Genomic DNA, 15,123 nt, shown 5'->3' on the forward strand with positions numbered 1-15,123 from the left:
ACATATGATTGTATCATGTCAAAGCCCTCAATTTAAAACAGGCTGTCCAACTGACTGGCTTTGAGAATGAGGGTCCTTTTGCAAGGAAGAGGTGGAATCCATCCCGAGATCAGAAAACCCTGGCTGTGTTTGGCTTTACGGAATGCTGATTTATCAATCAAACTTCTGCTCAGTATTCAAAGATAATATCATTGCCATGCCCAATATTTTAATGCCAGTTTTACTGTAGTCAGTAGAAGGATAATAGAACAAAAGTTAATTACAAAACTGGGCGTGTTGGTTCCTAGTTGCTTTCTCTTCCCATGGGAAGACTCGAGTATTTATTTCTTCATCAGAATGGCCTGCACCCGGTTTTGAAGATGAATGTCACTGTTGGACTCCAGAGACTTTGCTGTTATACACTGTCAAGTTGCCTCTGACTTGTGGGGACCCAATGAATGGATGCCCCACAAAGCATCCTGTCCTTCATAGCCCTGCTCAGCTGTCCTGAGGCTAAAGACCAGGAATTTCCTGGGAGCATTGGATCAAATTCCTAATGCTGTATAGACCTTTAAAATCTGAGTGACCATGAGACGTGTGTGGTGGAGGGAACAGAGGGGATGGGCAGTGACCATGAATTTCAACCTATTGGAGTTAGAAGACACAGTGGAAAGGCGTGGAGTGCTTTCCATAGAAATGTTTAATAATCTGCATGAATTCATCAAATGTTGGTCCTTTATTATTGCCTTTAAAATATATTCCTCCCATATATTCTGTATTGTGATTAATTCTGGATTTAATGGCACGGAAAGCAGAACAGCTTGACTCATCTCAGCTTCATATAAATGTTTTGGGCACAGGCTTCCAAAGGATGCTAACATCATACTTGTGGACCAGCCTGGTGTGTTTCAGGCATATTTCAGCAATACAGAAGAGGGCATTTGGGGAAGTGTCCTGCAGTTGCGTGTTCACTCTTGCATTTTACTTTTGTGTGTGGTAAATGGGGAAGGAGGGTTGAGGTGCAACACAACTGTCTGTAGAATTGTGCAATTTTATTCAATATAAACAGGGAAAGGCATAAAGCTCTTGCAGCTCCCCTTTGCTGACCAGGCAAGTGGTCAAAGGAAAAAAAAGCAATACAAACAGGTCTAACAGAGGCAAGCTGGAATGAGCCAGTAGGAAACAGATGCACTACCCGAGTCAAAGCATGTCTACCCACGTTCACTGTCTACCTATGGCCATTTCCAGCATTGCGTGTGACTGGCATTTCTTCGCCTCAGATTTGCACACGGCACATCCTCAGGACAGGCAAGGCCAAGGTTAGCATTGATATCAGAGCAATTTTCACATGGCCGACTGAAGACCTAGTTGGACATCCTTCTGGTAAGGTGTTTGCCACTTCAGGAAGGCTGAGCCAAGCCATGGTCCCAGTGGGGCAAAACTGATAACTGGAAGTAGCTACAGCATCCACCAAACCATGTGGGCCGTGGTCCCAGGTCCAAGGCATGGAAATATCCCTTGCATGCAGGGGTAAGAACAGCAGCTTAGGTGACTACTCAGGACTGCCATGGCCCATCATCTGAGCCTTGCTGAAGCCTTCTGTTGAGGGTACAGGGGAGGAGGCACTCTTTAAATTCAGTGATTAGCGGAAGGCCCACAGGGGGACATGTGTGCGTCAGTGGGCACCTTCACTAAATGTGTGCTTTGGGTTAGCTAGTTCATTCATGAAATGGTGGCCTGTCTCAAAGCACTCCTTTAGCTGAAGGCAAGCTGGTGAGACTGAAAGAAAAGTTTCCCAAGAACCTAAATATAAGGCGGAGGTGGGATCCAGGGCCCATAATACAAAGCTACTCTTTTGCATCCAATAAAGTTGGAGTTGGAAGGTAGGAAATCCTTCTGCAGCATGTCAGTCTCCATTTTTTCAATGTAATTAAAACGATATCTTAAATAGAATAAAAATCGGGAAGACAGGAATCTTGCTGGGCAGCACAAGGGGTGTCTGTGGGCACCAAGCTGTAGATCCCAGGCTGAGTAGGGAAAAAGATGCAATATCTGGAAGGCCACAAGTTGCCCACCCTTGACATACGCATGACTGGGCTTGGTGGACCAGTGAGTGGCCTGAGTTAGGACAGAATGCCAAGAACAAAGTGAAGCAGAAGTGCCCTAAATGGTCAAATGCCGTAAGAATATGATAATACCACTAAGAACGGAGTTCAGACCATACGTATAAAGATCCGTAAACTGTAGAATGATACAAATTATGTTGGACAACTGTCTGGTGGTGCAAAAAAACCAGAAATACAAAAAAAAATATTGCAAAATCCAACGGTTCAAGAAGACTAATGGGTATCTGGTATAATACCATTTCACCTTTTTCTTTTTCTTTTTTTTTTTTTTTGTTTTCAAGAACCATACTAACAAATTATTGCCATATTGGAGCAATATCCAACTCTGAGATAGTTATTAAAGGTTCATGCAGAGGGTGGGGAGGAACCTAACCAAAACCAAAACAAAAGCCATGCATGACTTCCTCTCTGACTGTTTTTTATGTTTGTGCGAAGTCTTTAACTCTCTAATTTTATGATTGTAAGCCTCCTTGGGAAGCCTTCTGCTTTGAAAGGTGAACTAGGAATGTGTGAGATCCTATAGTGTTTAGACAGTGTCAAGAGGGCCAGAGGATACGTTGGATTCCCGGTTCCAAGGCAGGAAAACAGCTCCAACCCCTGAGCTGGGATTCCATGCTTGGACTCCACCAGCTACTTCTCTGAGCTCATACCAACCTCAGAGAAGTAAGAAGCAGGCATTCTGGTGGAGGAGGAGGAGGAGAGGAGCAGACTGGGTCCATTAAGATACGAGGTGTCCTGGCAGTGCCCCAGTCTCATTCCCTCCCTCTCCAAAGCACCACAGCTGGACGGGTGATTCACAGGGCGGGAGGAGCAAGGAGGTGAAAATCATAATCCTCTGCGTGTGGAGGAAATGTAATCCTACTGTCCTCAGCCTTGTTCAAAGGGTAGTAAATATTTAGCAAGGCATGCTTGATGCTAAAAGAAACACCTTTCATCTTTCATTTGCCTTAACCTTTTATTAAGCTTGCTGCTGCTTTTTTCAATATTTTTATGGTTGTTAAAAGTGCAGTATTATAATGACCTTCAGGCAATCCTAAATCACGGCAATTAGAAAGCAGCTTAACCTGCCCCAGCCAGATGCTGCCCTTGAGAAAGAGACAAAAATATTTTGCCGGGCAACTTGAAAGGTACAGCCAAGCAGGTAACCGAAACTGAAGGTGTAGGTGTGGAGTGTCTGCTATATCTAACATTTTAGAAAATAACCGAGTAATTAGAAAACTGGACAGTGTGTGCATGTATGTCCCCATCCTTGCATGCATGTTTAGCGGAACCCTTCCTTTTGCCAACACTCATTAAAATACTTGAACCATTGCATTCGCCCCATCATCACCTTTTGTTCCTTTTTAGTAAGCTTGACTGATTTATAAATTGCTGCCATCCAAAAATATTAATCAGTGGTTAAAGGGTAAACATGAAGCTTTCAAAAATATTTAGCTGTTCAGGGGAACTAGCAATACAGTACTTTAAAGGGGAGAAAACAGAGTTCTTGTCTTCCAGGGACAGTTTTCAGTGATCCAGCCATCATATACCCTCTTCCCTGGGAAGTAAGCTCCTTCAAACCCAATTGGGTTTACTTCTGAGCTTACCATTGTGCTGTAACTGGTATTAAATCAGCTAACACCTTTATGCACCAGTTTCCTTCAGGAATGTGAAGCCATCTGGAACCTGAGTAAAGAAACAGGATTGCTACAGAATGTACCCCTCTAAATACTCATACAGACTTGCACATGTTCCCAAAATAAACATTTGTAAAAGGATTTTCTTCTTAAAAAATTGACAGCTCTACATTATTGGCAGTGTGGAACCTAGTAATCCATGGGAATTTGTTAAACACAAGGTCTTAAAAGTGTGTACACATTACTTTGGGGGAAGTAACTTGTTAGAGTAATTCTAGTTCAAATACAAGCATGCCTGCCAACAAGAACTTTCAGAGAGGACTGGATTTGGGGGGAATTAGCTAATTTATCTGGCGGTTCCAGAGCTTAAATGAGGTTGCAGACATGTGCTGACTGTCTTGTTGACCAAGGATGGGCTTGTCAAAGTGAGAGGTTTTAGAAGTAGGGATTAACACTCTTGCATAAAGAAAAGACAGATTAAGTGAGAAGAAAGAGAAGGAATTTAGGGAAGTTTGGGCTAACAAGAGGTGTTTTGGTTAGGTTAGTTGTGAAAACATAACTGACATACTGAGTCAGACCCAAGGTCTCTCTAACCCAGCGTTCTGTTCACACAGTGGCCAGTCCTCATAGGAAAAACACAAGCAGGACTTGAGTACAACAGCAGGGATATAAGGACACACTGCTCTGCTGCTAGAGACAGCATGTAGCCAACAGGGCTAGCGGCCTTCTCCTCCTCCTTGAATTTGTCCCCTTTTAAAGCCATCCAAAGTGGCCATCACAATATCTTGTAGAAATGAATTCCGTAGTTTAACTGTGTGATGAAGTCCATCCTTTTATCTCTCCTGAATCTCCCACCAATCAGCTTTGGATTCTAGTATTACGAGAGAGTGAGGAAAGGTCCCCCTGGCCACTTTCTCCCCTGATGTATGGTCACAGTTACAAGAAGGGATGAGGAAAAGAGGGTGTTTACGTCTCAAAATTCATCTACCCCAATTTATAGCAGTTGTGCATATGATGAACTTGCTACTCTCCATGCTTGTTCCTTTATGGTTTTTGCCACCATGTATTACTCTAAAACCAAGGTTAATCACGAGGAAACAAACAGCAGAAGCGTCCTGACCACAGTATTTGTCCCTGGGACAATAGGAAAAGCTGCACAAAGTGGCAGGGGCTCTGGCCAAATGCAGTTCAAAATTAGACCAAAGCATCCATGCTGCATCCTGAAGAAAGCACTGCTAAAATGGACTAACATTTCAAAAATATCTTGCCCTCGTCCAGTCTGGCCTATTCCAGAAGCTGAAGAATGGGGCATGTTGAAACCCCGGAGTGTCTACAGCAAAGGAAAAGGATGTCCTTTTAAATTGCGCTTTTGCAGACCTTCACCTGTGGCATGGCATGGCATGGCAAGGCAAGGACCCAAGTCCAGATTTAACCCTCAACTCCAGATAAGGCTGGAAAAGCCGGTTCTTATGTTTACGTTTCATTTGCAAAAACGGCAGCGACAAAAAGTTGAGGAGGGAGAAAAGAGGTGAGGAAAGGGTTTAACACTTCCCTTTCAAATATGTACATTATTAAAAGTAAACCGTATATCTAAATAAGCATCCGTACAAAACTGATGATTGCAGGAGACAAGTCCAAAGGTAGCAAAAGTAATTAAATCTTCAGTCCACCAAATGATCAGTGTCGGGTGTTCATCCTTTGAGGCACACTGTATGAATGAATCCCTTTTTGCTCAGTATGCACTTTTGCTATCTATCCGTTAACTCCCACATTACAGGGATGTAACTTAAACATTTCTGGACATCCACTATTATCACAAGTTTTTCAAGAACAGCAATTATGAAAGCAAAGGCTTCCATCCAAAAGGAAGCCAGTGCAAGATATGCTAACTGGCTATGAGGCATTGTCCTCTGTACATTGCCGGCATCCAACAAAGTTCTCCACCTTCTTCTCTGTGGTGTCTGATAGATGCAAGACATCAGTTGAATTGACTCAGACTCTATTTTAAATCTACGGAAACTGTATATTTAGAAGTTCAGACAACTTTCCATTGTATAGAGCATTCCAAATCATCATTCTGTATACCTCTGACTTTCTGAATACCTGTATGCCAAAAGACACTTTGGTGGGGTTAACCATCTGTAAAGAACTGGTTTTGCCAACAGTGTAGGAAGCACCGAAGCACTCTGATGAGACTTCTAAGCATTCTTGCAAATGCTGCCACTGAATGTACTGCCAACTAGCAATAACCAGTCTAGCCAGTAACACCAGCCAGTAGTGCCAGCTAGCATTTATTTGTTTGTTTGTTATATTTGCATGCTGCACCATAGCCCAAGCACTCTCTGGGCAGCTCACGAGTAGTGTTTTGGGCAGACTAATTTACCTTTGTAACCTCTTCTAGGTCAATCGTGGGGAAGGGGAGCCAAGGACAAGTTTCTTGAATTGCCAAATGTACCCATGGCCCCATGTCTGCCTTTGCTATACCAGAACCACATGGGTTTTTGTCTTCTTTCCCAGTCAATTCATGCTTAGGTGGAAAAGTTGCTCAAAGCTGGTCCAGGTGGTTCCAGTATACACTTACTGCAGTATAGGATCATTCAATGCTGCAAAGCTCAGAAGTTTTCGAGCCAGGAAATCCATAAAATCAAAAAGGGTAAAATATTATGCTGTAATCCTATTTCACAGCCCTGCCTGGAGATCCTGGGGCTTGAACCCAGGACCTTCTGCATGCAGAGCAGGTATTCCACCACTGCGTTACAGCCCCTCTAGACTTCGCTACCCAAGCAGTCTAATCTACCTGATGTAAAGGATAAATCCCACCATCAGCCCTGCTGTTCCACACAAAAGGCCATCTCTGTGTTTTTAACACCAGGTACTTCCGTAAACTTAATTCAGTGTGAAAATAGGAATCAAACGGCAAGTGACGAGACATCGCATCCCAGCTTTTTCTCACTGCTAAAATGGTCAGTGGAAACTTTCCTTTCTTTTTGAAAAATACCTGGATACTGATACCTTCCAGCCAAAAGAGGCTCCTGACACTCTGTACAGCCACTGCTGCCAGCCAGTGCCATCAACACTGGGCTGGCTAGACCAAGGGTCAGACACAGCATAAGCAAGCTTGTTCTATGCCTAGGAAAGAAATACTCAGTTGGAGCAGCTGCTGCCTTTGGAAAAGCTTCATCTCCATTCGGCCGGTACATGGCTTCCCGTTCTAACACACAAGACACTTTTTTCTCAGGAAAGCTGCACTTCATTAAGTATTTTTAAAATAGCATTAAAGTGATGGAAGAGGCATTCTTCTTTTATATTGGTGTGATTCCCCTCTCTTCAGATGAATAGTCATAATCCATTTCTACCTACAAGATACACAAGGAAATATTTGTCACATTTTAGGTCACATTTTAAGGTCATGTTTGCAATCTTGTTAGAAGAACATCTTTGTTGTACAAGGAAGCACCTTCAGTCATGTCTTTGGTAACTGGAGATTTGCGGAGAATAATTTAGCAATCACTTAAGAAGATTATCTGCAGCGGAAATGGATTGTGATGTATAAACAGTGCTACAGGTCCATTTCATTTTTCTCTCTCTTCTTGGCCCTTTTCAACATAGGAACACTAGAAACTGCCAAATGATGCAGAGTCAGAATATTGGCCCACCTAGCTTAATATTGCCTGCACTGGCTGGCAGCGGCCTTTCACAGCCCTGCCTGGAGATGCTGGGGCTTGAACCCAGGACCTTCTGCATGCAGAGCAAGTGCTCCACCACCGCACTGCAGCCTCTGCTGTCATCTCTACTCAAGCGATCTAATCTACCTAACCATTGCAGTCTCTCTCCCACAGTTTCAAGTTAGACACTTGAGAACATGTTGGATCAGAGGAAAGGCCCATCTAGTTTGGTACCTTGTACGCACGACAGCAAACCAGTGGCCCACAGATCCCTCAAATAGGATGGGTGCCAGACCTCTGCCTGCCCAAGCTTGTCAGTATCTGGGATACACAAGCAGGCCGCGTCTGGTAAAGGAGGAAGCACATGGCCCACAAGGCTAGTAGCCTCCCCCTCATGAACCTCTCCTGCCCTTTTTAAGTGATCCAGATTGTTGGCATCACTATCCCGTTGAAGCGAATTCCATAGTTTAACTGTATCTTGCATGAAGAAGTACTTCCTCTTAGCTCTCTTAGACCTCCCATTAATCAGTTTAATGGGATGACCCTGTGTTCCAGTGTGATGGGAGAAGGAGAAAATTCTCCGCCTCTCCGCTTTCTCCGTAGCATGCATTATTTTAAACCCCTCTGCTATGTCTCTTCTTACGTTGGCAGCTGCGTTTCCCCCTTATTTCCTTTCAAACAACCGACAGTCATTTTTCTTAAGAGCTCTTTGTTTCCAATAGACAGCTGTAGCCACCAGAACAGAGTGATTTATTGGACCCAAACTGGAAGCTGTTTCCAAGCACCCTCCTTTTCCGTACCCTGGGCTCCATCCCTCTGGGGCTGCCCATCTGGAGAAGGGCTAGCCTCCTAGAGTTATGCAGGCCCTCTAAGTGGGTAGCCAGGCTCCTCCTGCTCTCCCATCCCCCCCCCCCACACTTCCAACCATGGTCTATCCAAACCCCTGGGGACAGCAGCTCTGAGATAAGCTCTCCTTCCTCCACCACCTCTACGTCCACACTCCTCGTTTCCCAGCCCTCACAATCCTCATCCAAAGAGTTGGTGCCAAGCAAAACTGCCTTTTCATTCTCAACACTTATTCACCTTTTTTCTAAGCTAAACAGTCCTACACAGGAGGACTGCTCCAGCCCTCTGATCCTTTTTGTTGCCCTTCTCTGTACTCCTTCCAGCTCAGTGATGTCCTTTTCCAGGTAAGGCAGCTAGAACTGAACACAATATTCCAAGTGCACTTGCACGAAATATTTGCGTAAGGAAAGTAAGATCTTGTACTGTTTTCTGTTCTGTTCCGTTCCGAACTACACCTAGCATGGCATTTGCCTTCTTCACAGCAGGTGCACGCTGGGCCAACGTTTCCCTCAAGCTGTCCACTGCTACCCCAAGATCCCTTCGTTGCTCAGTCACTGCCAGCTCCAATCCCATCAACATATACTTGAAGGTGGGATGTTTTGCCCCAACGGGCATTGCTTTTATACTTGCTTACCCTGAGCTGCCTTTGCCATTTTAATTCCCATTCTTCCAGCCTGGGAAGATCTGCTTGGAACTCCTTGCATCCTTTTTTGGTTTCCCCATCAATGACAATGGGAGGGAAAGAACTTAAAAAGCAGTGTGGAGGGCTGGAGACCTACTGGAAAACGTGGGCACAGGATCCAGCCCTTCATTGTGCATTCGAAACAACGAGGGGTTTCCAGAAGATTCAAAGCCCATTCAGGTTTTATAAGGGAATTACCACTATTCAGAGCTCTGCTTTTCAAAAGTATAATTCACTGATGAAAGTGTAAATTAATAATATAGCTGCCTTGATTTTCAAGTTGACCACAAAGGGTATTTTGTTCTTCTAGTTATAGTCACTGTTATATCAGTCAGTCTATATAAAACTTGCCTTTTAGCCCCTGCCTTCTGTCCCTACAGAATAAATAGTCAGTGACTGAAGCTTGACAAAAATTGAATTTCTTTAGAAATGCTTAATTTTTTCAGAATGCCCAGATTTTATTTATTATTCTATTACACATTTACTCTCCCATCTTCCTTCTGCAAGGGACCTCAGTGAATTTAGGCTTCCTGGCTAGTTTCCTTTCCAGGCATTGACCAGGCCCAGAAATCTTACCTTCAGCATGGTAGTCATATTGAATGCCTTTGTGCCACACTAGCAGAAAATTACTAATTCTGTCAATAGAAAAAACTATGTAGAATGAGTAATTTTTGTAGAGCTGCATAAGGAAACCAGGCATATGCATACATACATATGGGAGGCATATTAGGTTTGTGTATAGGTCCAAACTGACAATCTCTCCCAGTGTTGCATGTATAGCACAGATAAAATGTGTGCACACCTGTAGATTTCCCCTAAACGGCTCTTGATAGACCTTCTGATACGGTTCCAGAGGCCCAAGGTGTATTTCCCAAGGCCAAGGAACTGGAGAGATAGAGACCAGCTTGTTAGGTTTTTAACTTGGATCATTCTCTCCATCGCTTGGTGCTCATTAAGTACATTCTCTGCCCAGTGTACTAGCTATGTTATAAGCATGCTCATGTTGAAACTCATCCCTTTTCCATGTTTTTCCTCTCTTGCCATAAGTTGTCATGGGTATGTACTTAGTTTTAAGCATCAACTTAACATACAGTGGGCTTTTAGCAGAATCTCTGGCAACCTCATCATTAGAGGAAAAGAAAATTGGTCCTGACTCAGAATGCTGACACAGAGCCAGCTGAGGGGTGGGGGCTTGAGGCTTTCCATATTCTTTTTATGGGAGCCAGTCATCCAAAGTATCCATATTCTTTTTATGGGAGTCAGTCATCCAAAACAATTCAAAGGAGGGCAGACTAAAGTAAGTGGTAGTGCACAAAGACACAAAATTTGAACTTCTCCTAAAAGATAGCATAAAGGTTTGTTTTCAATAACGTTTCTCATTCAGAATCAGAATGGGGATCTCTTTCCCCCAAAGTTGCCCCCTCTCAAATTAGTTTGGACAATACGTTTTTTAAAACAGAATTTGGTTCCGTTTAGGAAGCCAAGGCATCTGTGGAGGAGACGAGAGCCCTACGAAGCCGAATCCATCTTGCAGAAGCTGCACAAAAGCAAGCACATGGAATAGAAATGGACTACGAGGAAGTAATCCACCTGTTAGAGGTAGAGATCGCTGAGATGAAGGCTCAGCTCGCCGATCATTGTGGCCAAAATAAAGTAAGCACCTCCATAGTCTCTCATTGGATTGCCATGGTTTCCTTGCTGTTCTTATGTCTCCTGTTTTCCATTTTTCTTCCATTTGTTCTCCTAAAGTAGGTCACAGTTTGCCTTGTATTATTCAGTAGCTGTGTGTCGTGTAGTGTGTGTGTGTGTGTGCGTGCACAGGGCAGGGAGGGGGCACAACCTGAACGTTCTGAACCTCCTTTTCTTGAGAGAGCTTTCTCGGTTGGGAAGACATGAACCGGAATGCTGTTCGGGTCATTGGCCAATGTAGCACAGCCCGAGCATAAATATTATAGAACACCGAAGATATTTAACTTCTCTTCTGTTTCCATTTGAACTAATTTATTGCATAAAAACTGTCTTGGATTGAACAGAGCATTCCAAGAAGTGGGAAATTAAACCCGCAATCCTGTACCTAGTGGGCCTTACTTCTAGATAGAAATGGATAGGTTTCTTTTTCAAGGGTTTCTAGATACCTTCACATTTACTACACCAATATTATGTTTTGATTTTTTCTTGAAGTTAGGGTGAAGGCACTATTGATGTATTACATTTCTATACTGCCTAGCAGCCAAAGATGCTGGATTTTGCTCTGTTCAATGGTTTTCTCATGTTTCTTAAAGATCCACGCATAGAAGACAGAAGCATAAAATACAAATTAACCAAATAACTTTAGATAGGTTTTTCTTTGAAAGATACAAGATATTCATATGACCTCAAAAGAGTGTTTTGAACTGTGCAGCCTTCAGCAAAATGTGGGGACAGGAACTAAAAGTGCCTGAAGGTTTTTATAATAATTTACTTTGAGTTTCAAAACCCATGTGGTGTTTTGGTTAAGAGCATCGGACTGAGGTGCAGGCAATCTGGGTTCCAGTCCCTACTTAACTATGAAGCCCAGTGGGTGAGTTTGTCACAGACAAGTCTGTGACAGATTCTCAGCCCAGCCTACCTCAGAGGGTCGTTGTTGTGAGGATAAGATTGCAAGAAGGAGAATTATGCGAGCCACCTTGAGTTCCTTGAAAGGAAAAAAAGGTGGCATATAACTAATAAATAAGATTATTAGAAAGGTTTCTCAAAGCTCATGTGCATGGAAATTTGAGTTATAGATGCTAATTCATTCATTGTTTTTTCAGTTATTTTAATTTTAATAACTATAGAATAAATTGAAAAACATGAGCGATTACACCACAGATTTGAAAATATGTATGTTCCTTTTATGTATAATACTCGTTTTCTTCCTGTCATGGGTTAGTATCCAAATGTGTAATCCCATTAATGAAGAATTAATCCCAGAAATGAAGTTGCACTAGTAGAAGGGACTTTTGGTGCAATGCCAAGTGCTAGTGTGTGCAGTGGGATTTCCAGGCAATCCCATCATGCCGGCTAATATTATTGGCGTTCATGCTAGAAGTCCTTAAACTAGTGCAACATCCTTTGCAGCAATGGAATGCCATATTTGGCTCTTTATCTTTGTGGTTTTCATATGTATTACATACAGTTATCCAAGTGAAAATAATTAATGACTCTTGAGATTATAGATATTTCATACCAGCTTTGGAGCATAAATGGAACTGCAGGTTTTCAGAAAAGATGAGATTGTAAGGTCCCTAGCTTCTGGAAATCTGATTCAGAGGCTGCCTCATCCTCCAAATATTTGGAGATGAAGCCATCTAACTGCCATATATTCAGATTTTCTGATATCTTAACTCAACATTTTCCTAGGTTCCAATGACTGCTAGAGTACAGGTGCAGAAGACACTTCTTCATGTGTCTGTATAAGCTTTGAACTGTCTCTTCTTTTAATTTATGCAACCATCAGCTTACATAAAATTATTTTGCCTTTCTTGATCTTTAAATTAATGGGCACAGGAAAGAGCTGTGCTCCACTTTTGCCTTGTGATTAAGATCTTCAGGGCAGCGACAAAGGGAAATAATTGATGCTCAGAAAAACAGCAGTAGCTTGTTGTCTGTTTTATAAAACCTGTTCCTAAACAGGCTTAGAATTTTCCTTTGGGTAGAGGAAGCTTTCCAATCAGACAGACTTACTGACGTTAAGAACAGTGGTCGATCTGCCAAAGAAAACCGCAGGTTGAACATGCATTTATATTTCCTGGTTTTCAGTAGAACATATATATATATATTGAACAATAAAGCTTTTTAACGTCTCTCAGTTCAGCTCTACTAAAACGATGAACTTTAAGTATGGTTTTTGCAGCGCGAAGTGGGGCCGGCCAACGGAAGCATAGCACTTAACATGGCTAATGTTCCCTTCCACAATCACGCACACACTAATCCCAACATAGCTCATTTCTGCATCTCCTACTTAACTAGCAGACTGGAAGAGTAAATTCTGGCTTTTGCATTCCCTCAGCTCAGCTTCAGTGGTCCCCCTTGGGTACTAGAATGCCCATCCATCCCTGCCTTCATTAAGCTCTAGGAGGAGAAATAATCATTCAGTGGCCTCTCTACTTTAAATAGAAAGGCTGATTTTGAAAACTGAGCTTGACAATCCTTATGAACTCTAATGATTTTCATCAAATTAGTGGCTTTTATTTACTAGGGAAATGTCCATCAATAGGGTCAGCAATGTCTATTTTTGCCCACAAAAATCAGAGGGTGCCATTTATTTCTATGGGTCAAAGTCCAGCAGCTGCAGTTTCAGGTGCGGCCATCACTTCTGGGGAGAACTTATAGCCTCACCTGAATGGGTGCTTCTTGTAGGAACTATACTTTCTCCCCCTACCCAGAATCAAATGGATGCCATGGACTGGGAGTGGACAATTTGTGCTCCTCCAGATCTTTTGGACTACAAATTCCAGCAGCCTGAGCTGGTATAGTCAAGGCGAGTTTAGTGTAGCAAGCACAGGCAGCAGTTCACTGTTTTGTAACTGGGAGGAGCTGGGCTTGAGGAGGGAGGGATCAGGTACACACGTGCCTAAGTCCATTGGCTGCCCCACTTGATCCCAAGAAGATTTCGTAAGGGTCGCCTTACATGTGAATCAACCCATCATGTTGTAGGCGTATGCCCTTGACTTAGTGACTATAGAAGGAACGATGGAGCAGATCGATAGAAATGTAGAAATATTTATGCAATATTTGAAAGCCTTAAAACTCTTGAAAAGAACCTCTGTGGCTAAAATTACCATGCGTTGTGGGAGAATGAGTCACCTTTAATAATTCCTGTATTGTGCTGACAATAGTTTCTGCAGGGGGTGGCGCCATTGATTAAAGTCTTGACAGGATGCAGGGAACAAAAGTAAACTATCCTTGCCAAAAAAAAAAAATTAAAAATCCTTCCACTTACGTTCAAAGGAAGAGCGAATGGCACCCCCCTCCGTAATGAACCACAGTTTGTCACATTACCTTCCCAGGCAGCTCTGTGGCTCCTTTCCAAAGGGGGGAGTTAGAGATTATATGAAGAAGAAATGCAGCTGCAGTGCCGTCCTGCAATACAGAATCTCTGGGAGAAACGATTGCCTGCCTGCATGTCACTACTCTGGCACTGATTTTGCCTCCTCTGCAATGGGTATTCTCCTTGTCCAGGCATTGTGCCTTCCCCCACCAGCTGGGCAGCCAGTAGTGTCAAGTGGGAGCAAGCACACATGGCAACATCTGGACATCCTCAGCATCATTAAAGTGTTTTTACCCCACTGCTTGGTTTTAAAAGATATCATGGTGGTTTATAAAGACAATACATCAATGCCTGCCATTAAGTTTACAGTCTACAGGACCGGACAGAAAAGAGAGGACGAAAACAAAGGATCCAGGCACTGGATCTGCTGATTCTGAGAAGTGTTCTTTCTGGCAGGCAGGGAGAGGCCATTGCCCTGCAGCTGCTCCTTCTCTGGCCCATGGATGGGGCCAGACTGGTCTTCCCTTTGCCATGATGTTCTTCCTGGGATGCAGCAGGAGCAGCCTCCCGGTGGCCCTGGTCCCCTGGCTGATGGAGAGGCCCTGGTGTGTGGCCCTTCTGCTCTGCAAGTCCCAAGGCAACATGGCGCCAGTCTCATTGCAGCAAAGGAGACAACTTAACCAGGGGCTTGTATGGGAGAGAATTTCTGACCGCATTCCTGTGTCTCCTGTAACATATTTATAGTTCTGCCCTCACTGGTTTACACGTAGACACCCTCCCCCTCCCCCCTCCCCCTCCCCCTCCCCCTCCCCATATATGTACATGTGTGCATGTATGTACTTTAAGCTTCACCGAGGGTTGTTTCAAACGCTGCTTGTCTCCTTAAGGAGTCCCAGCCTCATCTCTGTGTGCATTCAGATGGATAAATGCAACATGTGAATGAGGCAGTCCCTACGGATATAAGCTGCATTCATGGAATCGGATATCGATATTTGCATGTGACCATACAAGTGCATAAAAACAGAGAGTAGTAATCTGCATATGGCAAGTCCAGTTTAAAAATAAAGAACCATTAGAGAGACAAGCCGGCCCTTAAAGTTGCACTTGGATATGGCTTGGGCGGGCAGGCAAACATACAGGTCACATTAAGAAGTGCTATGCCTCAGTTTAGCTTATAAATCTTCTGGACCCACAAGAT

At 43.4% G+C, this 15,123-nt stretch overlaps 1 protein-coding gene across 3 annotated transcripts in view; it reads left to right on the plus strand.

The window, feature by feature from the left end:
* The window catches only part of STXBP4 (syntaxin binding protein 4), a 136,753-nt gene that overhangs the window by 43,961 nt on the left and 77,669 nt on the right, over positions 1-15,123 (plus strand). For all 3 annotated transcript variants that reach the window (XM_044422059.1, XM_044422058.1, XM_044422057.1), the window contains one exon: positions 10,391-10,567. In XM_044422059.1, the coding sequence (XP_044277994.1) occupies positions 10,391-10,567 (177 nt within the window). The remainder of the gene's footprint in view (positions 1-10,390; positions 10,568-15,123) is intronic.

This window comes from Varanus komodoensis, unplaced genomic scaffold, assembly GCF_004798865.1.
Source record: "Varanus komodoensis strain SLA01 unplaced genomic scaffold, ASM479886v1 scaffold12, whole genome shotgun sequence".
Taxonomy (NCBI): Eukaryota; Metazoa; Chordata; class Lepidosauria; order Squamata; family Varanidae; genus Varanus; species Varanus komodoensis.